This window comes from Acartia tonsa, chromosome 6, assembly GCF_053477335.1.
Source record: "Acartia tonsa isolate MP-2025a chromosome 6, ASM5347733v1, whole genome shotgun sequence".
Taxonomy (NCBI): domain Eukaryota; kingdom Metazoa; phylum Arthropoda; class Copepoda; order Calanoida; family Acartiidae; genus Acartia; species Acartia tonsa.
The window spans coordinates 39,765,346-39,791,716 of record NC_137265.1 but is presented as its reverse complement, the minus strand read 5'-3'; the positions used below and the strand labels follow the sequence as shown (position 1 = coordinate 39,791,716).

General features: G+C 32.1%; 1 protein-coding gene and 1 non-coding gene across 2 annotated transcripts in view; both read right to left on the bottom strand.

Moving 5' to 3' along the window:
• The window catches only part of LOC145322643 (transient receptor potential cation channel protein painless-like), a 32,311-nt gene extending 7,265 nt beyond the window's left edge, over positions 1–25,046 (bottom strand). Inside the window, exons 1-28 of the mRNA XM_080164817.1 lie at positions 24,854–25,046; positions 24,383–24,441; positions 20,580–20,642; positions 17,151–17,229; positions 16,347–16,467; positions 15,563–15,659; positions 15,057–15,146; positions 14,671–14,763; positions 12,337–12,420; positions 11,776–11,893; positions 11,231–11,328; positions 10,621–10,758; positions 9,451–9,587; positions 7,393–7,434; positions 7,018–7,128; positions 6,833–6,920; positions 6,343–6,423; positions 5,896–5,978; positions 5,262–5,371; positions 4,862–4,936; positions 4,268–4,346; positions 3,798–3,935; positions 3,270–3,369; positions 2,953–3,023; positions 2,310–2,360; positions 1,763–1,802; positions 1,067–1,178; positions 334–457 (exon numbers count right to left, since the gene is read on the bottom strand). Coding sequence (XP_080020943.1) covers positions 334–457; positions 1,067–1,178; positions 1,763–1,802; positions 2,310–2,360; positions 2,953–3,023; positions 3,270–3,369; positions 3,798–3,935; positions 4,268–4,346; positions 4,862–4,936; positions 5,262–5,371; positions 5,896–5,978; positions 6,343–6,423; positions 6,833–6,920; positions 7,018–7,128; positions 7,393–7,434; positions 9,451–9,587; positions 10,621–10,758; positions 11,231–11,328; positions 11,776–11,893; positions 12,337–12,420; positions 14,671–14,763; positions 15,057–15,146; positions 15,563–15,659; positions 16,347–16,467; positions 17,151–17,229; positions 20,580–20,642; positions 24,383–24,441; positions 24,854–24,989 — 2,618 coding nt within the window. The 5' untranslated portion in view covers positions 24,990–25,046. The remainder of the gene's footprint in view (positions 1–333; positions 458–1,066; positions 1,179–1,762; positions 1,803–2,309; positions 2,361–2,952; positions 3,024–3,269; positions 3,370–3,797; positions 3,936–4,267; positions 4,347–4,861; positions 4,937–5,261; positions 5,372–5,895; positions 5,979–6,342; positions 6,424–6,832; positions 6,921–7,017; positions 7,129–7,392; positions 7,435–9,450; positions 9,588–10,620; positions 10,759–11,230; positions 11,329–11,775; positions 11,894–12,336; positions 12,421–14,670; positions 14,764–15,056; positions 15,147–15,562; positions 15,660–16,346; positions 16,468–17,150; positions 17,230–20,579; positions 20,643–24,382; positions 24,442–24,853) is intronic.
• On the bottom strand, positions 9,869–9,955 carry TRNASTOP-UCA (transfer RNA opal suppressor (anticodon UCA)). The gene has a single exon. It is a non-coding gene; the product is annotated as a tRNA-Sec (tRNA).
• Positions 25,047–26,371: the final 1,325 nt, after the last annotated feature.

Below are 26,371 nucleotides of genomic sequence, written 5' to 3'. Positions count from 1 at the left end.
ATGTATACTGGTCTTTCATTGGTCATTTGTATTGTATGACGTCATTTTTTATTAGGTATATGAATTTGATGAAAAAATTAATTCTTAATCTTTAATTATGTTTTTGCGATTTATTTGTTAAAAAATATGACATATTACCAATGGATCTAAAGGGATAAGACAGTGGCCGATAAATTGATATATATCCGCAATTATGATACACAAAATTGCCCCTTTAGATTAAAATTAGTGGTTAAAACATTTTAACACTCAAATTTAATGACCCAACCTTTCAAAATTCAGTAAATTCTCTAAGAAAACAGCCCATCACCACCTCACACTGCCTATTACTACCTTAGTGGAGCAAGCTTACTGTCCAAGTTGACTGGAATATCTGAGAACTCTAATTCTCCGACAAACATAGTGGACACCTTGACCAGAGCCAACCAAGGAGAGTTAAAGAATTCATAATCATCCTCTGAAATGATAAAAGATTGAAAAATTAAAATTGTAACCGTCTACAATATTAGGAAAAGGAACAATTAAAAGCGAAATAAATCTAAAATAATATTTGGGGGACAGATAGAAGGGTCGTCTTTTATAAACAAGACACCACCAAATCACGATAACATATAAGCTAAAATTAATATAATTCAGGTGTTGATTGGTTACAGCTGCTATAATACGATGTCTAACCGTCTAAAGTTCGAGATTGCAATAACCATTGGAATTATTAGGCTTTTCTTTTTTAAAAGCTAAAATAAATAGATAACTTCTCATCACCTCTTGGGGCGAAGCCATTCGTCCAATGAAATGTTTATGTAGAACTTTAATTCATGTTTTATACGAGATTTGACTTCAACTGGTTAAATCTTAATTAGTGTTCTTTTGAACTTGGCAAAACATTTGACGATGAAAGTTCTTTTTAGATTATTTTTTTCTTCAAAAATAAAGAAATTAATATGGTTTATACAATCAAAAGTTTTAGTATTTGAAACATGTTTTTCTGGAAAAATATTCAACTATGTTAATTCCTTGTTATTGAATCGATATTTATCAAAATTCAATGATTTTTCTTCTCATTTACCTTTTTGTTGTGAGTATTTGAAGTCGTTGTGAAGCATGATATAGAATCCAAGTCCAGCGGCCACCAGGACGTTGATGGACAGCAACAGGAAGAAAAAGAAGGTCGACATCACCTGGAATTTGTTTTATTTGAATTATCGGAATATATTTCCCCAATTTATGTAAAAAAAATGACAGAATATTATATTATATTTATAAAGAAGTAAGGGTTATTTGTCTGAAGCTTAAGGTCTCAATAACTACTGAGCCAATTGGGTTCTCTATTATAGGTAACTTGTAAGCTTCATTTAGCTCCTGTAATGGTTCAGGCTATTTTATTTTCAGATTTGAGATGGTTTGAAGCTCTTTTCTAGCCCCTCTCTACCCTTTCAAATATAGACCCCCTAAATGCTAAGGGCGTAGCCGCTAGTAATATTAATATAGAGTAATAAGTCTAGGAATAAGTGATATGACAATGGACGATAAATCAATGTACGACTCTGATTAAAAAATACTTCGAAATTTAAAATATTAGTGGAAAAGTTCAGACACTGCTAGTTATCAAAATTCTTTAAAAAGATTGAACCAACGAATGAAATAACGTGATTTAAAACTTCTTGTACACTAGTAAAAATTATACTCCATGTCCTCTCCCTACATAGTGAAATATTCATAATAAAAATCAAACTTTTACAAAATTTATAAATCAAAACTTCACCTTATAAAACATCCTCACATAAACATTGTATGCATTTAGCCTAAAATAAAAATATAATTAAGTTCTTGAGAATAAATGTCGTCCTGCTTTGGTAAAATTATGGATATTGCTACTTAGATGTTTAGAATAATGGATATGTTACATAGACTGCTAAAAGCAATTCATTTACAGTTTGTTGCACCATTAAAAACAAAAAAAAACTGTTTAAGTAATAAGAATGGTTATGGACTAAAACTGTTAAAATCCTCATAACAAAACATAAAAAAATATTAAAAGATTTCAAACTATTCATTTTTAGAGTCAATGGTTAATTAATTTATGTTTTTAGTGAATTTAAAAAAAAACTTATACTTCCTTTAGCTACTCTCTCTTTGATTTCAGATACTTTTCTCGAAGTCCTGAGTTTGTAAGACTAAAATATATTTACTGCTATTATGCCCCGAATTAGCAGCAGTAGGTGAAATTTAAATGTCTTTAGGCTGACGTGGTAAGGATCACACCTACCTGAAAACAAAAAGGCGTGTTACATTTTATGCAAAATCATTACCTTGGATGTCTGGCAATAAAGGTTATGAGTTCGATCCAAGCCAACAGTAAACTAAAAATAAAATGCAATTTTATTGTAATTAAACACTTTGCTAAGTTCAAAGACACATAAAATTGATTGTAACTAACTGGACATCTTGGGTTAAGTAAGGTTTTGAGAACCCTGCTTGGGCAAATTTTGAATTAAGAGACTGAAATCTTTTCCCTGAATAAGTCATAATACCAATCCAATAATAAAGTAAAGGGATCTCTGTTTTGTGTCTCTCTGTGTGCGCCTAAGGATATCGCTAACAACTAAACCATATGGTTCTTCTTTACAGGGTAGCTTATCATAGGTTCTAGGGAGATTTTCACCACCCCCTCCCAAGAGAAATCGCTCTTAAAAAAGATTTCCCCTTCCTTTTTTTTCAACTTTTTCTTCTTAAAACTAAAATTGAAACTGGAGGAGGGGGGTTAAACTCCCCCCTCAAGTATAGAAAATCAAAATCAAAAAGATAATACTGTAGAAATAATACTGCTCTTTCTTTAACAGACATAAAACTCCATTACACGAAAAATTTCAAACAGATAGACACAAATACATCCTGCTACTTTATCAAAAAGGCATAAAAAAGAGTTTTAAAACATAATTCCATTACTTTTACCTTATTGAAGCAAAATGTCGTTTAAGTTCAACTTCATACAAAAATGTTTTAAATTCTTCATTTTCTGGGTCCTAAAATTCAAATATCAAATTTACACTAGTGCTCAAAGTTTTATAATAAAGTTTTCTTATTCATTGGCGTAACAACTTTGGGGACTTCAATTTTTATTGGTTGGTTCATTAAGTTGTGTGTCCAAACTTTTCAACCACTAATTGTAATCTAGAGAATTGGTAATTTTGTGTATCATCATTGCAGATGTACATCAATCTATCGGCCATTGTCTTATCCCTTTAGATCTCTGAAAATATTGATGTTACCATATCCTCAGGTTGTGGGATGTCAGGTTTGAGTAGCAGCACAAATGTTAAACTTATCATCATCATCTCCACCAAGTTTTCGGGATCCAGAAAATATCTCCTGAAAATTTTTTATCAATCATTTCTTGAAATAGCAGCGATGTTATAACTTAAATTGATGCTTTCCCTAAAAGGACCTTAAAAGCACTTAATCCTCTGAAAAAAATAATTAAAGTAAGTATGTTTTACCAATCCAAAGACACTGAGCCTTGACTTGTAATGCAGGTTTTGGCTCAGTGCCTCTTTTTCGTTTAACTACCCAGAGAATCAGCGCGATGAGAGGGACACTGTCCTATACCGTGACTTACGCTTTTCAGAGTTTTTTCCTATTCCCATTCCCTGGGAGAAGCCCTATCCCTGTGGTGCCTTAACAGTGCGGGGCTACCCAGTACCCATTATGACCTAACTACCTATTTCTTTTTAGAAATTTAGATACCCATGATTTAAAAAAAAAACTTTGGTCACTAAGAAACTTTAGACGAACAATACCTGAGCGAAACAGCCATCTGAAAAAACTCTCTAGCAGTGAGACCAATGAGTAGAACTAAAAGAGCCAACCAGAGACATCTGGTGCCGAAGATATTAACTACAACCAGACTTCCTACATACGCCAGCTCAAGCCAATTCCTAAATAAAAGATTTTTAGACAGAGACATCTTGTGCCGAAGATTTTGACTACAACCAGGATACCAACAAACGCCAGCTCAAGCCAATTTCTAAATAAAGATGATATTAAACAGACACATCTTGTGCCAAAGACATTCAGTAAAAAAATTCTAAGCTCAAACCAATTTACCAGTTAGATAACATAAAAAAAAATAATGTTTAGGTCGGAACTTTAGTTTGTTTATAAGTAGTACAGCACTAATGATTTTGTTGGGGGTATTTTTGTTTATCATTATTGGGGGCGTATATTAAATTATCATCCATTGTCTTATCTCTACATATTATATACATACCTGAGAAATAGTTTAGCTGTATGTTTACACCTTGATGGTTCTGGTCGACCAGAATCTTCTAAAACTCTAACTCGTTCCTCTATAATAAAATTTTATAATTTTTAAATCTTTAGCTTGATTTTCTCATTTTATAGAAATGATTAGGTATTGATAATTTTCTTCATATAGGTAAAATTAGGTGTAAAATAGGTGTATCTAAAGTTTTTATAATTTTACTTAAGACTAATATAATTATAAAACAAAAATGCATGTTTAAAACATTCATAAAAATCTTGATTTTTAGTCAATTTGCCAGTTCAAGGATATTTTTAGGACTTATGAGTGAGGAAGTGGATCCCTGGGGGGGGGGGGTGCATTAACCCCCTAACAGTCATGATACACCGATCTTGTTTTTTGTAATACACCCCCTAAAGGTCACACTTCCCTCGATTTATGTTTAACATGGGTGTAATCTCATAAGGGGTTGTAAAAAATTTTCTGCACGCCACTAATCTGGCACCATTATACTACAGATAATATAAATCTTAAAACCATGGAAGAACCTTCTTTTCATAGTTATAGAGTAGCTGCGCTAATGAATATAAGATTACTTACCAAAATCTTGAATATCTAGAATCCAGTCCCAAATAACCATTAGTAACATTAGTACAGAAAATATTATAAAAACCTAAAGCCATGATTGCATATACAAAACATTTCTTTATCTTCTTCAAGGGTAACATAAATATCAGGGGTATAAAGGTATAAGACAATGGCAGATAAATTGATGTTACACAAAACTTTTACTTAATGAACCAACCAAGCAAAACTCAATAAAAGTTCCCAAAGTTGTTGAGCAAACAAATAAGAAACTTATTTCTTTTCAATTTTATACAATTTTGTTGATAACGATCAAAGCACAATATTTTAACTAATGTGCATAAAAAAGCTTGTATCTCGATGAAATAATTTTTGATTGGCAGAAAAGTAATGATTATCTATTTTGTATATCCCTGAGGCCAGCCGCGTACAGTACCGTCCTCTCCGCGTATAGACTGACCGCCAAACTGCTCAAAAACATACCACGTGTGGATCATCACAAATAATGCGAAAAATCGCAGATTTCTGAAACATATTTCTAGTTAAACATAATATCATTTTTGTAAAAGTGTCTTTTGGTAATTATAGGTTACTAGTAGTAAAATTATTTTATAGATGTAAAATCTAGGCATATTTTTCACAACAAACTTTTATAAACGTTATTATTTTTAAAAAAAACATTGTTGACTTAAACAATTTACATTATATGTCTACTATCGACAACGCCCCTAGAAGCATCTAAGGGCACTTAAGGTGGAGGGGGGAGAAATTATCAACATCACCCCCCCCCCCCCCACCTATTTTAAATTCAAGTTTTAAAAAGAAACAGTGAACAATTTTTTTAAGGTAGGGCTCTTTTTTATTGGGAGGGTGAATATACCCTCACCCAAAATAGTTAACAAACCTTCCCTGGACCTATAAGAAGCTTCACTGTATAAGAGAACCAGCGGTTCAGCGAGATTCTTTGCTTCAGACAAAAAAAAATAGGATTAAATAAATGCACGTCTAAGTGAGGTCAGCTATGAGACCTTCTTGGGTTTTTGTTATACCTGTTAAAATATCTTCTAATCCTGGCCCATTTTAACCATAGGAAACTTGTGATTACAGGATGCTTCAACAAATGCCTGTGGTCCTAAATTTGTGAGAAAAATACATAATTTAGACATTGAACATTTTTAGCTTGCACTTTAAAGGGTGTTTTCATTTAATGTTTGTAAAATTTCTTTGTGTTATTTCCCATGGAAGGAGGGGACAATGGGCTGTTTATCACACTAGTCCCCAAAGTTTGATAATGATGTTTTCTTATTCGATGGCTTAACAACTTTGGGGACTTCAATGAATTTTGATTGGTTGCTTTATTAAGTTGAGTGTCCAAATGTTTTAACCAAAAATTTTTAATCTACAAAAGGGGCAATTTGGTGTATAATCATTGGGGATCTACATAAATTTATCGGCAATTGTCCTATCCCTCTAAATCCCTATGATGATTAGCCTACCTTAGTTAAAGTCATGTACCAAAGACTTTCTGTTTCTGGTAGTGCAATCCTTTCCTCTTTTCTTCCTCCACTAGATAACTTCTAAAATAATAGTAAGTAGAGCATTACAGACAATCAACCCTTTGATTGCATGTTATTTGCCTGTAAGCTTATAGTCAAATTACAAAAAATTGCTATTTTTAAATGGCAGAAAAAGTTGGGAAAATAATGTTTCTTTAGGTGATACTAGCGGCCACGCCCCTAGAGGCCTTTAGGGAAGGGTAAAGGGTGAAATTAACCCTCAACTATTAATTTTAGCTTTAATAAGCAAGAAGTATAAAAATGTTGTTTTTTTTGGGGGGGGGGCGGTATTTATTCTAATACCCTATACGAAGCTTCGCTGTAAAGGAGAACTATACCAGTTAAGAGGTTAGCAAGATACTTCACCACACACAGACAGAGAGACATCCTGCTACTTTTATATGGATAGTAAAATTTGTTGACTTTTTACCTGATTTTCTTCATCAAAAGCTTGGTAAGGTCCCTGGGCTTCCTCTGGTAAATTTTCAACCGGCGGTGCAAGGAATTCATATTTGAACCTGGAATAATAATAAGTTGAGAGTCACGAATGATACAGAGTTCAAATATTGATGGGTTGGTTCAAACTTATCAACCAATAATTTAAATTAAACTTACTTGATTGTAAAATCTTCATGATTGATATCATTATTGGACTGCAGACAATGTTCATCAAGAAATGATTCCAGAGTTGAGGGTTCGATCTTCTCCACTGGGATGTCTCCCCACCTATAGCATTAAAGGGTATTGGCAGCAAGAAAATAGTCCATTTTATAGAGAAATGATTCAAAGGCCACCAGTTTAATTTTTGTCCCCAGCCTATAATATTTAAAGGGAATGGGCACTAAAAAGGATTGTATTTTCTACTAAAATGTCTCCTTACCTATCATATTAAAGGGATTGGGCACTAATAAATTTTTTTTTGAGTTGGCTGATTTTTTCCACAGTTATATCTAGTTATAAATCTCAAGACCTTTATGTAATTTAATTTACCTGTTTTTAATTCCAATATTTGCTCCTCTGTCCAGTAGCTTCCTAAACATTTACAAAATATAATTTCCAACTTAAAAGTAACAAGATGTCTGTCTGTCTCTATGTGTAGCGAAAGATCTCACAAACCGCTGGACTGATATAGTTCTCCTTTAAAGAATTCTTTTTTAAATTTTAATCATTGAAAATAAAATTAAAGTGTAGGATCGGATGAACTAACTCCACCACCTTTCTTCATGTGCTTCTCGACGTATTTAGAGGCGTAGCCGCTAGTTTAAACAAAATTTATAATAATTCAACATTGTTTAAAAGCTATATTCCTTATAAAGTTTTCCATCAAGTCAAAATAATCAATATTTGAATTTGTCCAATCGTAAATAATTTTTTATTCAGATTTAGTTTAACTCTTAGAAATAATTATCATATATGTTGTTTCCTATCATTTAGATGATGTTCTTATATCCTACAAACATTTATCTTGGTTCATATCTAATTCTATCCTAGTAATCAAAATTAATTGATTTTTTCTTTTGCTGTTTTCCTATAGTATAATGAAAAAATGACGGCATAACAAGTATGTGTACGTGTTCATTAAGATCTCAAAACTTTATTTTAATTTTTTTTGCCTTTGGCCTTTTATCGCAACGTATTATCATAGACAGTTTTCCTCGAATATTAAAATGAAAAATTATAAGACTAAAACCATTTTTGCTAGCCCCTAGGGGTTTTATTTTAATATTCGTGGAAAATTGTTTGAAAAACGATTCTACACATTATTTTTTTCTCAATATGGCTAACCGGTTCTAATCCTATGGATATTAATCGGTTTCGAAGCCATACTGGCTAAATTCCTATCAACTTGATTTTTCCTTCTTTTTGGATTAATGTATTAATTAAATTAATTAATTTAGCTATTTTTCTTCTGTCTACTTTTAAGCAACCTTTATCTATGTTTCCTTTTAAGACATTAGGAATTGGGATATCTAATTTATTATTCTTGCTGGGACCTATGTTTAGCAACAAGCATTTGTACATTATACAAAATGCATCTATAAGGGTCAGTTCTATGATTTTAAGGGTTCCAAGAAAAACGCCGGAGTTGACAAACGCAGGAGTGTCTAAACTATTAAGTTAATTAGATATTTCTATTCAGGTTGTATATGAATATACAAATAAGCCCCCCGCAAGGGTGGGTTAAGCATTTTAAAAACCCATAGGTTAGGTTAGGCTAGGTTAAGTGTCCACTCCGACGTTTGGCAATCCAGCGTCTGTCCTATGACCATTTTAAGTACATTGACAAACTTCTTAATTCCATAACATTTGTCAGCATGTCCTGTTATTTAATTCCTATTTGTAATGACCTCATGCTTTTATCCAGTGGCGCAGTATTCCGGGTGTCAACACCCACCTTAAATTTAAAATTGGGAAGGCCTGCCTTTCTAGTCCCCCCCCCCCCTAATAATTTCACACCTCTAGTATATCGCTGTTCACGCCACTGCTTTAGTCATTCTAAACCTGAACGGATCTATTGAAACTTTTATTATTGGTGATATAAAAAAGTTTTTTTATCCAATATGATCTTTAACCAATTTGATTTTCCCTTTTTTCGTGTATTATATATTGAGGAAATCTGATATTAGTTTATCTATCTTTCTTTACAATTTATATAAATTATAAGGATATAGATCAAATATATGGGTTCTATTTCATCCGACGAAAAACTATGATGTCAATAACTTTTTGCTATTTAAAATATCCCTTTGGTAAGTATTACAAAAGATCGTATACACAACTACTCAAAAAATTTTAGAATAGATGTGCATACGTCATGGGAACCTTCACTAAAAATTTCAGTTGTATATCTTTCTGAGCAAATCACATTTTCCCCATAGCGTTACCGAATAACTGACGGACAGACAAAGTAGATCATAGATATGCTTCGCCAGTAAAAATCTATAAAAAACTTTTACTACAGTATCAAAGAATCAGGGTTATCATTTTTAAAATTATTTGGTAATTTCAAAGTTGTGACATCAAAGGTATTGTAACTAAATCGCTTACCTAACAACGGTTTGATCCCACTTCTGAGTAGCTGCATGTAGTGCAGTATTATCGTGACAATCCTTCTTGTTTAAAATGGTACTAACTGCTGATTTTATAGGCTCCTCGTCACTTGTTAGCAGGTACTCCAAACATTCCTAAAAACAAGGACACTAAAGTATGTCCGGGGGAGTAGCGTAGCTTTTGGAAGTAGTAATAAAGTATAATAAACTTTAAATAGAAAATCACGAAACCTTGTAAGTAACTTTTTTTTTGGGGGGGGGGGGAAGGAACTTCGTCATTATAAGAGATATGTCCCCCTCAATAAAGTTTGATATAAATATTGAGGGATGGAGGTCCCTCTCCTTCTTGAAAGTAGTACCAAGTTAATTTATTGTTTCTTTTGACCTGGGGACCATGAACAAAAATAATTTATTATCGCCCAGGAGGTGGAATCGAACCACTGCGCCTCTCGACGCCTACAGGTTTGAAGCCTGCACCCCAGACCACTGAAGGTCACCTGGACAACACTAATAAGAAATCTTCATAATACAATTCAAATTTCTTTAATTTATTCTCATTGACCATGTGTTTAAACAGATTTTACAATAAAACCTTGCAGTTTATAACACTTTTGATAACATTAAGACACGAAAAAGATGTTGAATATAATTATTTTGTTAAAAATGCGCAAAATTCATTAGTTTAGACGTAATAATTCAAAGAAAAATAACATTTCTTTATGTTTTCATCTTGAGACGCCATGCGGCGAATTTGGTAAACTAAGGCATCAAAAGTAATAAGATAATCTTGGAGGATGGGGATTGGAAAATTGAAATCTAGATTATATTTATACCCGATGTTTTATTAACACGATCTCTCATTCATTGACTTCAAATCTTTGGGAACTTTTTTTGATTAGGTTGTAAAAGCTTAAAATATCTTGACTTTTCCACAAATTATCACATTCTATTGGAAGGTTTTATTAGTATTAACGGTATAAATTGGTGAAGATATGGGAAAGAATCAGGGTACTAAAAAGTGTTATACATAGACAAACTTTTTGGAGACTATTTTTTTAAGTTCCTTTTGAAGTTCAAATGACGGGAAAGCCTAAATCTTAATTGGCGGAATAAATAAAAACAATATGCTTTTCTAAAAGGCATACAAGCAAAATATTAAAAAACTAACCAAAAGATTTTCTTCAGAAGAAGCTGTTGGATCTTTAGCAAGAACTCTATGGAGCACTGTCTCTCTAGTTTCTCTCTTCTGTACAGTAAAGTCAGCTTTATACTCACACAGTACCCGCAATACGTCAACATGGCCCCTGTCATATTTTAACATTAATTTCATTGTTATTTTCGTCAAGAATGCATAATAATTTCTTAATAATTTCTCCATTATGATACAAACAATTCCTTAAATTTTGCAGAAGACTATTTAACTTCTGGTATCGAAGCTGAAATCCGTTTGTCCGTTCATCCGTCTGTCTTTCAGTCCGTAACGCTGTGGGAAAATGTGATTTTCTCAGAGCATTCAAGATAGACGGATAAATTGTTTTTTAAAGATTTTCTCTACCAATAAGCATCCAGTATATAATTTAGTTGGACTGTTGGTTAGTCATGCAACAAAAATGTAGATAACAATTTATTAAATTAATTATTTCTTGATTGATGAACAATGAACCTTTGATCTTTGAATCATTTATCCATACTAACATATACGAATTTTTGTGCTTTGCTACTTATGGATGCGATGTCATCTTAATTGAATTCATGTGAATATTGAATTAATGTTTCCTTTCAGCAGCAATGATGACTGGTGGACTTAGAGACTGTCCAGATATATAGTTTGGATCCACTCCCTCCCCCAGCAGGGAGGATACATAGGCACTAGCTCCTAAATATTAAATTTAAGTGTTTCTATTAAAAAAGTTTTTTTTTTACAAGGTATGAGACAATTGATGGTTTCACTTAAAGTGCTTAGTCTTACATAGAAACAGAAATGAAGGTGGGAGTTTGGACTTGCTTGGCACTTTAAAGGGAAAGAACCATACTATTTTTCCATATTAGATTTGAAAGTATTTTCTTATCTAATGTACATTTAAAGTTTATTTTTACTACTTATGAATAAAATTGTTCTGGGGATTTTCTTGAATAAGACAATTCAGTTCAGACCCAATAAAAATTTACCCCTTCTGAATATAACTCAATCAAGCTCCCATAGTTTAAAAACGAACCAATGAGAAATCGTGTTTATAAAACTTTGTTTTCCTATTTAATTCACAGTCCAATGTCTAATTCCCTGCTGTTTATACTTATTTTTAAAAAGTTTTAAGATATGAACCTGCAAAACAGCATTTCTGTAGGAGAGAAGTTCCCCCCACATCTGTTAGATTAGTTTTATTCTCACTCAACTCCAGAATCAGGCTGCTAAACTCTTTAATATCTCTTTCTGTTGGTTTCTAAAAAAATGCAACAAAATTAATATGCAACAAAAATGTGCATCTTTGTGTTTATTTAAGTATAATTTTTTTATGTAAGAAACAACCTAAAAGCAGCTTCGGTCCTAGCCTCTTACTAGTCGATATTACTTTTTCCTCAAGTCTTTAGATAGAAAAGAAATAAAGAAAAGATACCTGCTTCTTCATAAATAAATAAATAAATTCCCTGATAGTGGTTTAAAGTAGCTTTCTGTGTGTTTTCTTTGTAAGGTAAGGTTATGTTAGGTCGAATACAAGGTAGCCTCGCAGACATAGGCCCCGTAGGGTTTAGGCTGCCCACAGGGGATGGCATATAAAAAAATATTTTTTCCTTATTTTTTATTTCAAGTAATATTTGGGGATTGTTACTGTGCTCTCTAAGCACTTTGAGGGAAAGCACCACCTTTTTAAAATTTAGAAATTACCCTGAGAGTAGCATTGTCGGCCAGATTGATGAGACGTTCAATTGTGCTTCCACTTGTTTCTCTTACTAATGGCGCCCTTGTCACCTAAATTAATCATGGAGTAAGTATAATATAGCTTACTTGACACAGACAAAAGATATAAACACAGGGATCTTAAGAGATAAGATATATTTGATAAGATAAGATATGGGGACATATTTCTGTATATTAAAATTATTGCTTCAAGAGTTGGACACTGTGACACAATACAATCTGTCCCGATTTTGTATTACTTTTGCGGAACATGATTGCAGTTACGTCATATTTTTCTTTCCCGAAAAAGGGAAGGGAGAAAGAAAAAAAAGGGAAGGGGGGAAGAAAAAAGAGATGGGAGAAAAGGGGGTTTTCCCCATCTCTTTTGAAGAGATTTTCTTCCCCCCTTCCCTTTTTCGGGAAAGAAAAATATGACGTAACTGCAATCATGTTCCGTAAAAGTAATACAAAATCGGGACAGATTGTATTGTGTCGTACACTGTTAGTTTAAATCAACTGAACAAGATTTATTAAAGTACTCAAACTTTTAAAGCCAACGAAATCTTGTCAAGAATTAATTAAGTAGTTTATCTTACTCTGGCACCCTTATCCATTTAAATTAAACAAATATAACCCTATCTCATGTAGCAGCAAAGATAATAACAATTACCCTGTATAAAATATTTTCCTTCGAGACATTACAAGAAATTTAAAGCTCATTATTTATTGCAAACTTATCAACCCATAAATTTAATCTAAAGAAGAGATAATACTGTTTATCACAATCAGGAATCAACAGCAATTTATCTTCAATTGTTGCATCCCTAAAGATCCCTGATCATTTCCAAAGAATTGACGTGACAAGGGAAGGCTAATTATAGAGTAGCTACGCTGCCATAAATGAGATATATTTCAGGAATCTAAATGGATAAGACAATGGCCAATAATATCTCCAAAATTACCCCTCCTGTAGATTACAATACAAGTGGTTGAAACATTTTAACATTCAACTTAATGAACCAACCAAAAAAATTCAATAAACGTCCTCAAAGTTGTTAAGCCAACTAATAAGAAAATGTTATTATAAAACTTTGGGGACTAGTATAATAAACAGCCCAATGTCCCCTATATACCTCCTTGGATTTATATATAACTTGAAAGGTATTTATATTTGTAGAAGGATAAGATATCAATTAACTGTATAACAAACTTGAACATTAATTTTCAAACTTTCTAAATTTTGGCATCTACCCTCTCAGTTCCCTGTTAGTCCCGTTAGCACTGTATTGAAATATAATTCCACTGTTTCTGTCGAGTTCGACATATTGGTACTAAATAAAAGTAGTCATTAGTGATATATCAACGAAAAAATTGGTATTTTGTAGGGATTTAAAGGGATAAGACAATGCCCGATAAATTGATGAACTCCAATGATAATAAAAAAAATTACCGCTTCTGTTTAAATTACTATTATGAAACGTTTGAAAACTCAACTTAGTGAAAATCCAAACAAAATTCAATTAATATCCCCAATGTTGTTAGGAAAACAAATACGACAAAGTTATTGTAAAACTTTGGAGACTAGTATAATAAACAGCCCAATGTCCTCTACTTCCCTGGATAATTTGTCTGGTATTTACATCGACACAATGGTACTGTGTCGATATAATAACAACACAGTAGTTTAACATAGGCAAATTGTAAATATTAAAAGGATTTTGAAATAAACTTCTAATAGTTTCAATTTATTGAAGTGATCCTATTTTATTGTTTTAAATTGTAAAATAAATCATAAATATCTACAGATCATATCATATTGTATTGTAAGGTTTTTTTGTCTGCAGCCTAGGATTTTTAACTGATTGAGATTTCTATTCATGTGAAGCTTAACATTAGTCCAGGGATGGTTTCAGGCTTTTTTATTTTCAGATTTAAATTTTGGGATGGTTTTAGGCTATTTTTTACCTTTCCTACCTCTAGTACAGGAAATAGCACCAGTATTTCCCACCAATAAAAATAAAGTAAAGGCAAATTAAATTAGATGTAAGAATTTCTTATTTAAGAACCTAAAATCTATGTTAAAAAAAGAATATGTAAAATATTAATTGCATCGTATTATAGACAGCTTTCCGCTGATAGCAAAATGAAAAATAATAAGATTAATAAAATAATAGTTTAGTTGGCTCCAATGATTTTTATTTTAACATTCGTGGCAAATCAGTTGTAATACGATGCTATACATGATCTTTCAGTATTGCTAAGAACCGGTTCTTATCCATCGTATAATAATCGATTTCAAAGCCATACTGGAAAAGTGTTTACCTGTACATTTCCCATGAGTTTAAATTCTGGTTTCCTGGCGGCCAAATCAGTAATTAGGCTCCGTATAGGTTGGCCTTTTACTATCGTGTCCTGTAATTTTTACATCTTATAATATTTACAGTATTAGAAAAAAAAACTCTGAAACCCCCTCAAAGTTTTTATATATTATACATAATTTAAATTACCCCCCCCCCCCCCACTTTCCTCCCAACACACTAAGAAAAAATATTTAGGTGGTTGTTCATTCAAACTCACCCCAATTATGTAAATTTTACCCCTGAAGTAAATATTTGGGAGTGGTGAAATGTTACCTTCAAAGTTAATTACTCTTCAAATACAAAACTTAGACGACAATTATTTTCAAAATTTTATAAGATGTATTCCTGGCTGGCTCCATTTTCCAGCAGTAGCCTGACCAAGGTTAAGTTCTCATTTTTGACAGCCAGGTATAGTGGGGTCTGTCCTCCTTTCTTATCCTAAAATTATAAAGTTTTACAAGGTTTTATAAAATATATTAGGATGTTTGTCTGTGTGTATCAGAGTAGGAGTAGTCAGTAGCCAATGTTAAGTATCATTTTTAACAGACAGGTATAGTGGGGTCTGTCCTAATTATTGTCCTAAAAAAGTTTTACAATTTTACAATTCCTTGCACGCACATGATTGTTAAAGAGTAAGGAAGAAAGGGGGTTGTAGGGGAGTGGTGTATCCACTCTCTTGGAAAAATTTAAAGAAAATTTGGATACACCACTGGCCACCCCCTTTTACAAGGCTAAACACCACCTTTTACACCCCTTAAAACAGCCAAGAGGGGTGTCAAATACTGGTTTTTGCTATGGTGCAAAAATGTAAAACAAAGTGACAGACAGACGGACATCAAGAAGACATGCAATACCTTGATATCAACTTGAATATCCGGCTGTCTGAGTAAAAATTCGACCATTCTTGTGTGTTCATGTTCAACTGCAAAGTGTAGCGCTGTTTTACCAAACCTAAATATGATATGTGTTTCAATATTATTTTCAACTTGCAAATCTATGATTTTAACTATCATGGTCAAAACTTTTATTCTGGTGATTTTAATCAGCAAAAGGATTAATATTGCTTATAATCATTGGGTTTGAACATCTATTGTCTTATTACTTATGATCCATGCAAAATATCCACTGTATTCTTGTAGTTCCCAAATTAGAGTTAAACACTAGAGGGAGAAAGGTTTATATAACTGTATCTCCCCATCACAATTTCCTTGTGCCGGCTCAATTGAAATTGAAAATCAACCAAAGGTGTAGAAGATATTAACACAGCTAATTTACAATTTGTTAGCAGACGAAAAAGGTCATTGAAAAAGGGAGGGAGGTAGTACTTTAGTACTATCTGTACTATAGATCTGTTGTTATATGTGTTTACTAGCGGCTGCGCCCCTAGCATCTAGGGGCTATATATTCGAAGGTACATGACAGTAGAAATATTGCATAAAACCATACCCAGACTTATTGAAAATAAAGTAGCCTAAAACCAACCCAGGACCTGTAGGAAGCCACGCTTTAATAGAGAACCATATCAGTTGAGCAAATAGCGAGATCCTTCGCTACATACTTAAAAAGCTTACTACTTTATAGGATATATTTTCGACATTAAACAAGCTGAACTGGATAAATTTTTAATTTAAACCTAACCTTGTTGTTGCATTAACATCCGCTGTATTCGAGTTATGCCCTACAATTTTCTTTGGACCGGCTCCATTAGCTCCATTCATTTCATTTTGTACCAGCACTCGCATCAGCTCCACATTTCCAACTTAAAGAAATACATGTGATGTTTTATTTAAAGATCAATACTTGCATTAAAGTATCAGGATGTTTGTCTATCTGTAGGTTAAGGTGGGGTTTATCACTATTTTGGAAGAGAGTACCTCCACTCTCCAAAAAAAAGAAATCACATTATATGACATTTGTGTTAATAATGACTCAATGAGAAATGTATTATTTCTAATCACTCTAATGTAAAGTAATATTTTATTTTTGGCCATGTGTTCCTTCATACAACTCATACAGCTCAACCTTGATCTTTTGGAGCTGCCAAGCTGGTAATGGCATGTCTACCGTCTGTTTGTTGAATTACTTTGGGGTCTACATCTGATTTTAGGCAGGGAGGGAGGAGACAATGGTCTTTTTTATTTAACTGGTCCTCAAAGTTTTAACGTTTTCCTAACAACTTTTCGGAATTTTATTGAATTTTAATTGGGTTGTTCATTAGGTTGAGAGTCATAACGTTTCAACCACAAATAGTAATCTACAGATGGAGTATTTTATGTATAATCATTGTTGATCTATATCAATTTTATCAGCCATTGTCCCATCCCTCTAGATCTCCATGACGGTTATAGGAATATTTTGCAAGATGTAATAACAATTCCAGTAGAAAATATCAATAACATAAAAACTAAATACAAAAATTTGATTAAGAATTGTTGTCTGTACCTGTAGCTGCCACGTGGATAGGGTATTTGCTGATCTGTCCATTATACAGGTTCACATCCGCACCCCCTCGCACTAGTTTCTAAGAATATTTTTAGGTTGAAGACGAAGAAAGTTCCTCAAAAAATCAGTATGTTACGTCATAAAAACGAGGGATTATCCATCTCTTTTTTTAGGGGTTTTCTTTCCCACTCCTTCTCTCCTCATTTCTCATTTTTATGACGTCACAGACATAAATATATTTTGAAGTGATTGCCACTTGAAAGGTAAATTTGGAAACTATTTTACATATTAATTTGCATAATAATAAAGACTTAAAAATAAGATCTGTTAATTGTTTATCTAGCAATGGAGAATTAAAACCAGGGATCTAAAGGATAATACATGGTCGATAAATTGATGTATCTCCCCAATTATAGTTCACAAAATTAACAATTAGGGATTGAAACGTTTTGACAATCAACTTTATGAACCAATTAATTAAAATTTGATAGAGTCCCCAAAGTTGTTGAAACTGAGCCTGTAAGGAACGAGAGTAGTTATCATGTCAGCATAGGGGAATTCGACAACAAATACAAAAATAATTAAAGCTTCCCTGACGTCCATCAAGAAAATAGGCCAAAATTTAATAATAAGAGAAGATTGTATGATACCAATCATAAATGACAGTATATTTTTTAATAAGTTACTAGCGGTTTCGCCCTTAGCCTCTAGGGGCTTTGCCCCAAAAGGTGATAAAAAAATTAAGGCGAAATTCGTAAAAGGACCATGGAAATGTTCTGCAAAAAAAAAGGATCAAGGAAATGTTCTGCAAAAAAAAGGACCAAGGAAATGTTCTGCAAAAAAAAGGACCAAGGAAATGTTCTTCAAAAAAAATGGGGGGGGGGTTGTTTTTTTGGGGGTTGGGGGTGTCCCACCTCCCAAGAAAATAGCCTTAAACCACCACAGGACCAGTAGGTATATTCCCTGAAGAGTAGAATCCGATCGGTTTAGTGGTTACCGAGATCTTAAGCTTCAGACGGACGGACAGACAGACATCAAGCTACTTTGTATTATAGATAATATAATTAAAAGTTTGCAGCAGGTTAAACCTGATATTCCTGATATTAACCAATACATTTACAATAACAAATTAAATATTTCTTTGAAATTAGAACATTAATTGAATATAATACATAGGAATAATTATATTTCAGTAGCTACAACCATATATTACTTATTTTTAAACAAACCAAGGATGACAACATCCATAAAAGCGAAGCTCTAAAATCATAAGGAAGGACCTAGGAACAATAACTCTTGTATAGTGTAAGAAATTAATAAGTAGAACATTCGATGAATCATAGGAAAAGGATGTTTATATCATACAAAAAGTTGTTTTTAAAAAAAGTTGAATATCAGCATGTTTTAAATTGACGTACGTACTTTCTGGTAACGATTATAGAGTTGATACGTTTTCTAAATCATACATAACTGTTTCAGAAATCATAATGCAAAATCTTAAATCAATGGGGCAATTCTAACATGTTAATCTAAATAATAAATCAACTAAGACCAATCACCATTATAACCATTTTAGTAGATAAGAAAACTAAACTCTTTTTTTATGTAAAATATTTGTAGAACAAATAAGTTGAGTGCAAGTGTATGAACTGAATGCATACTATTCATAAATTATTAGGTATTGTACTCTACAACTATCAACTTGTAACTGATTTTGAAAATATCAATTTATTTATGCTTAACTACTTTTGTATGTCAGTTTGTTGGCCTTTTAGTTGGTAAGTTTGTTGGTTAGCTTGTTGGTTAGCTTGTTGGTTAGCTTGTTGGTTAGCTTGTTGGTTAGATTGTTGGTTAGCTTGTTGGTTAGCTTGTTGGTTAGCTTGTTGGTTAGCTTGTTGGTTAGCTTGTTGGTTAGCTTGTTGGTTAGCTTGTTTGTTAGCTTGTTTGTTAGCTTGTTCGTTAGCTTGTTGGTTAGCTTGTTGGTTAGCTTGTTGGTTAGCTTGTTGGTTAGTTTGTTGATCACTTTGTTGTTCAGGGGCAATTTTGTATATTATCATTAGGGATGTCCAATGTACATCAATTTATCGGCCATTGTCTTATTCCTTTAGATCCTTGCATTGAACGGAAACAAAACCAAATCCTTTCATCATCACTTTACATATTTAATTTAATCAGGCAGGGAGAGGTAACTAGCGCCTAAAAATGTATACCAATTCTTCTTAATATTAAGCTACCAGAGGTAGAATCTTTAATAGTAAACTGGTTTATGAAGTACTTCATAGAGAAACTCAGAACAAAAAATATTAAATTACTGAAATAACAAGGATGACAACATCCATAAGTACCTAAGCACAAAAAATATGTGGATGGGACTGACCGTCATTGTTTTTTTTCAAACGACGGGAAATTTAATTTTGATATCGTTAACTGAAAAATAATTTGAAAATCGGACTAAAGACACCAAAGATATGGGGGAAAATGTAAAAAATATTAAATAGCCAAAACCTGCAAAAAGGCAGTTTGACCTTCATAGTTGTTTTCTTCAAACGACGGGAAATTTAATTTTGATATCTTTAACTGAAAAAATTTTGAAAATCGGACCATAAACACCAAAGATATTGGGGAAAATGTGAAAAATATAAAAATAGCCAAAAACCTTTAAAAAGGAAGTCTGACCGTCATTGTTGTTTTCGCCAAACGACGGAAAATTTACTTTTGATATCTTTAACTGAAAAAATTTTGAAAATCGGACCATAAACACCAAATATATGGGAAAAATTTGTAAAATTAAAAAATAGCCTAAAACCTGCTAAAAAGCCATCAGACCGCCATTGATGTTTTATAGTTAAATGTGCTCTTTAATGATTGGAATGTTGTCAAAAAATTTCAGCATTCTATCTTTCATAGGAGCTGAGTAAATCATATTTCCCCCATAGCGTTACGGACGGACTGACGGACAGACAAAGTGATTCATAAAGTAGCTTCGCTACTAAAATATGTATAGATATGGGACGTCATTCATATTGGTCCCTACAATTTGTTAAATCATGCTTTAACAAAAACTTTATGCGCGTTCCAAGGTTTTAGACCCATTGGACTGTAAATTACACTGGTACCCGAAGTTTTATAAGCACGCTAAACTGATTTATCTTATTCTTTGACTTAAAGACAAATTACTTTTATTAAATTGAGATTTATATGTACGTGCAAATAATTTTAACCTTCTTAAATGGTAAAATTTTTTATGATCATTGGGCATGCCTACCTATTCTATTGACGTCAGAAAATACCCTTTACCCCATCTATTTTTTAGGGTTTTTTTCCCCTTCCCTTTCTCTTTCCCTCTGCTAGGATGGCAATAGAATAGGTAGGCCAAAAGCTGTGACATCTATCCCCATTTTCCTAGGGCACTAAACACAGCTACTCTACCTGAACAAAAGCTGGCAAATTTTCAGATATGGCTTTGGTCAACAGAGTGTGCCCATCACAATTCTAAACAAAAATTAAAACATATATAAACAAGATCAATTGTGTCCATAAGAAGTTAATGATTGCATGAGTGTAAAAATAACAATAAACTGTTTTAGAAAAAAAAATTTTTGAAAACCCCAGCAGAAAAAAATAAGCTGTAAACAGAAATACTAAAAATCACGTAACTTAAAAGTTAAAGTCATTCCACGTTGTGACGAAGTGACATCTTAACATACAGACGGTCCAAATCTCCCTTGACATTTAAAGCCTGAATTCGCTTTTTTATACCCCTCCCCCCCCCTTGCAAACAATGTGCACGCCACTGTTTTCAAATATTGTAAGTTGTATAGTCTGACAAGTAAGCTATGGATAAAATATCCAAGAATACAGGGATAGGACATTAAATTAATCTTCCTTCAAATCATAATGGGGAATTGTTTCAAATATTGAGGTTAGATTACTTTATTCGCTCTTTATCTTGGACTAGCGGTTCGCCTCTTGGGGTACTTGAGTAGAGGGGGGGGGGAGGGGTTTGAATTCGACCCCACCTCAATTTAGTTTTGAATTAAAATTTTAAAAGAATTTTTTTTTGGGGGGTGGGGTTTTTTTTCTTATTGGTGCGATTTCTCTTGAGAGGGTGGTGGTACCATCCCCCCAAAATAGTCACCCTACAAGAAGCTACATTTTGAAGAAGAACCATATCACTTAGGCGGTTAGCGAGATCTCTCAGTACAGACACACAGATACAGAGATACACAGATATCCTGTTACTATATTATGAGGATATGCCTAACCTTCATACAATTCAATTAATATTATGAAAATAAAAAAAAACCTTCTTCAATTACAATTCAGTTGTAGTACATGTTATAAATTTTTTTTAAATAACAAAAAATATGTATAAATTTTCCTTTTTCTTTTATCCCTGACAAATGCCACATTTCAAAAACCTTTTAACAATATCAAATCTTTGCTTTCCTATAGTATTTTCATTAGCGCACTGAAGGGGATGTAAAATGTTTTGGAAAAATTACCCCCAATATCTTTAAATTTTCATTATTGTTTAAAAATTTAGTGCTTTTTATAATTATTCTTTTCATTATCAAGAAAATGAAATGAACAATTATAACAATTGTATAAAAATTATAAATTTGTAGAAAACGGATAATGATTAGGCCTATCTGAAGGTAAGTTACTATGAAACGCAATGTCAATTATTTCATTCGATCACAAACCGGTTTTAAATAAAGGGTATTTTGGCCTAAAATTAACTCTATGCAAAATATGAAAATAAATTAAACGTTTTTATTTGAAATATAATGCATATAAATATGAAAATTTAAAATGTCGATCTCTAATTTTTTACATGGCTGTCAATTAAAAACTGCATAAAATTTCCATAATTAAAATAAATGTTAAAAAAACAAGAATGACAGCGTCTCTAATAGCCAAGCACAAAAAATTATACAGAAAAACTGAGAGCATTTGAAACTTCAGGATCAAAACATTTATACTTTTAAAATTGTTCAAATGGCATTATCATCAATTTGAACCTTTTTAAAGTTAGCTATAGCGTTGAAATACTAACATATCTTTGATCTTAATCAAAAGAAAATTAATTTAAATTGATAGGATGTTTCTATCAGATTACAGACATCCAGCAGAAGGGAAAGGTTTAAAAGTTTTAAAAGTCCAAAGCGAATAATCAATCTTCAGTTAAAAATAAAAATTGTTTTAGGAAATCCTTTTTTTTACATTATAGTAAATTTTCTTTTGTCCTTCATATAATTTAAGACCAGCTTTACTTCTTGATTATATCATATCGCTAGAAAAATCTTCATACAGTATTTCAAATAAAACAAAGTTAAAAAAGAACACTTTTATTTGTATAAAAACTTTGCTTATTAAAAACTTGTCTTTACCCTTTTCTTTTTCAAATATTTGCTTCCATTAAAACTTTTGATAGTTTTGAATATGCTAATTTAAGATAATTTTATGATTTATTCTTCAAGACAGAGTAGGACATTGTCCTATATAGATGAATTGTTTATAAAATAACCCACTCTTATATTTAACCGCACAAAGTTCTTGATTTCATTACTATTTTCATTAGGTTTCGAACTTTCATCTCAAAAACAAAACTTTCTAGACAAGAGTTACAAAATTTAATCCTAATAATAAAAAAAAGTCTGTCTGTCTCTGTGTGTGTACCGAAAAATATCGCTAACCACCGAACCGATATGGTGCTCCTTTACAGGATAGCTTCTCATAAGTCCCGGGAAAGTTTATAATAATTTTGGGGATGAGTAGTAGTACCACTGCCTTCCCATGAAAAATCGCCCAAAGAAAAAAATTGCCACCTCCCCCCAAAAAATTTTTGTAACTTTTTCTTTTTAAAATCATACATGAAAGTAGGGGGGGGGGGATTGTGACTACCTCCCCCTCAACGGCCCCTTGATAAATAATCAATAGCTTAAAATTATATAGTATGTTTAATAGGTTTAATACCATAGATGTTCAATCATACACATATTTTTAGCTAATTATGGCTGAAATTTAAAAATCAATGCCCTTTGGCATCAAAATGTCTAAACTTTCTAACCAATTAAATGGTTAGATTGTTCCTATACTAATTAACTATTTATTTCAAAATTATGTATAAAAAGGGGGTTTTATTTAGTGATTTTCAAATTCAAAAAAACTGATTGAATCTTGTCCTGGCCGAAGAATATTGTCTGGCATAATACAAGATGGGATATTTTAACTCAAGAAAAACTATTCCGGCTCTAGTTTTTACTGTCAAAATTAACAATTACTTTTTAATAACAAGTAACTTGGGAAATGTACAACTTATTTTAAGTCAAAAAAATATCGGAACAAAATATCAGCAATAACAGCTGAGAAAAACACAAATTTCCTATACAAAATTTTCTCGTATTCATTCGAATCCGGTGGATAGGAACCGGTTCTCATCCATACGAAAAAACTATGTCTAGCATCGTATTATATCCAGCTTTCTACGAATATAGAAATGTACATTGTACAATCATAAGATTAAAACCAGTTTTTTTAGCCCGTGCCTTCGGCAACTCGGGGATAAAAAAAACTAGTTTTAATCTTATAATTGTACATTCTATATCCGCGGAAAGCCGTTTATAATACGATGCGAGAAATAACTATTATGTCTCCCCCCCCCCCCGCCTTAGTAATTATTTGGTTCCCCTCCCCCCTGGAATAGGGTTAAGACTTATATAAATATATTGATGTTAAAACTTGCGAATTTTTAGAAAATATTTTCAACTTGACAAAGATTTAAAAGTTTTTGAAATTTTGTCAAATTATAATTCTTCATCATCTAATCCGAAAAAGTTTTAAAATGCATTAATCATAAGTAAATCCTGCATAGTTACAACATTTTTAAGTTTTAAAACTTATAGATAATGTCTAGTATTGACCCCCAATCATTGAAAAAATGGAGATATATATTAATAATACTTTAGATGGTCAATCAAAAGTAAAAAATCCGTCTACTATCTAGACATTTAAAAGGGTATATCTATTATTTTTTGTTAATTGACTCAATCCCTAAAAATATGAAGAATATAGACATAATTAATCTCTTAAAATTTCAGCTCACTATCATTTATGGGAGCCGAGAAATTTACGTTTCCCCCTTTCTGTCGGACGAACGGACAGACAGACGGACGGCCATTTCGAATTATAAAGTAGCTTCGCTACTATAAATACTATAACAATCATACCTCCAGTATTTCGTTGATCCAGTGTTTCTCAGATTTGGGATATTGGCCTGCCTCACAATCTATACAAAACAAGGATGAAATCAGCCATAAAGGCCAAGCTTTACAAATCAGACAAACGAATATAAATAGATATTGAGTAACTTCGCATTTAATATTTTCTAGTTTGAATAAAATTTTTTACAAATCTATCCAAAAAGCTACTGAAATACAGTATGCTTAATTTAGACATACTTACTTTTTAGGGCTTAACTATAGAGTTGCCTCGCTTATACATTATACCTAATGGTCATAGGAATCAATATTACAAAAATCAATCATGTATAGTATAAAATATTTATTTTCAACATCATTATGTTGAAAATAAACTTTCGGAAACGATTATGGAGTTGCTATGCTTTTTAAATTGTAATAACTCATATAGGAGTACCATGTTTAAAATCGAAAGAACAATTATATTTCTATTGCAATCACCTTGAAAATCTTCTCTGTTAAGAGTATCAACAAAATAAGTGAGGTCCCCCGCCTCCAGAGCTGCCAGAGCATTGCTGCCAGGCTCCCCCACACAGCTCGTGCCTCGCAACATAAAACTTGTCTTGTCCTTGTCCATTTTTTTTTTATAAATTTTGTTATTTCATTTGTGTCTAAAAATTTGTGGATTAATAAGGGATCTAAAAGGATAAGACAAATTAATTTACGTCTCCAATGATGATATACAAAATTATTCCTTCTGTAGAATAAAATTAGTGGTAGAAACGTTAGAAAATTTATAATAATAAAGCAACCAAGTAATATTCACTAAAGTCCCCAAATTTGTTAAGCCAACGAATAAGAAAACGTTATGTTAAATTTTGAGGACTAGTGTAATAAATAGCCCATTGTCCACTCTCTTTATGGGAATTTTACAAGTAGTGACGCGCCAGGGATCTGAAGAGATAAGACAATGGACGATAAATTGATGTACAACAATAATTATGATAAACATCATGGTGGAAAAGTTTTGACAATATTATTATGTTCTACCCCAATCAATATTTAATAAAAGTCCCCAAAGTTTTTAGTTAACGAATGAGAGTTCATATTACTTTAAGGTTGAGTATAATTTAAAGTTCAACATTCCCTCGAGCCTCCATCCATATAAAGCACAGAAATATGAAACAAATTATCAAAATATCAAGCAAAAGCAAAATAGATGTACGGACTGACGGACAAATTATTAGAGAGTCTCTAACCATACCCATCCAGGGCTCTTCTAATCTTTACTTAATCAAACCTAACCTACTAAAAGAATCGATATATATCATGGATGTTGCGCAAGACTTTCAATTGCTCTCATAAAGTTATACTAAAATAACGATAACCCCTATCCACCCCCTTTACCCCATCTCCTCCCCTCCTACAGGATGAACGAAATGACCATTATATGAGGTCCATATTAATATTAGCAACCTTAACTGTCAATTTATCCACGTAAATTATATCCATTACTAAAAGCAACAAAAACATGTTTTTATCAATAACTTTATTTGTGGTAAATATGTAACAGATTTTATTCACAATAACATTTTTAAATGGTTGTAAAAATCATTACTTATATTATCAGTTTTATTAGTTTAGTTTGGAAATGTTTTTTAAAGGCAAATTACGCCATTTGCAGAAAAAAAATATTGTGACTTAACTTTACTTTTTAATTATTGAAAATAAGAAAATCTTTATGGACTTCAACATGTTAAAATTTCAGTAAAATGCATAAATTTTAATGATTTGGTATTATAAATAATAAAGTTTCACTTTATATATCACTTAACATAAAAATACTCATAAAAAGAAATGTTTTAATTCTTAGAACTATTATTAGTAATCACTGACATAATAAAATACTTTAATGCTGTTAACTAAAAGTAAAGCTAGCATGAATGTTTATATGACACAAAGTTTCTGAATAGAAGTAGTTGTGTTTGTGTGTGTGTGTGTGTGTGTGTGTGTGTAATG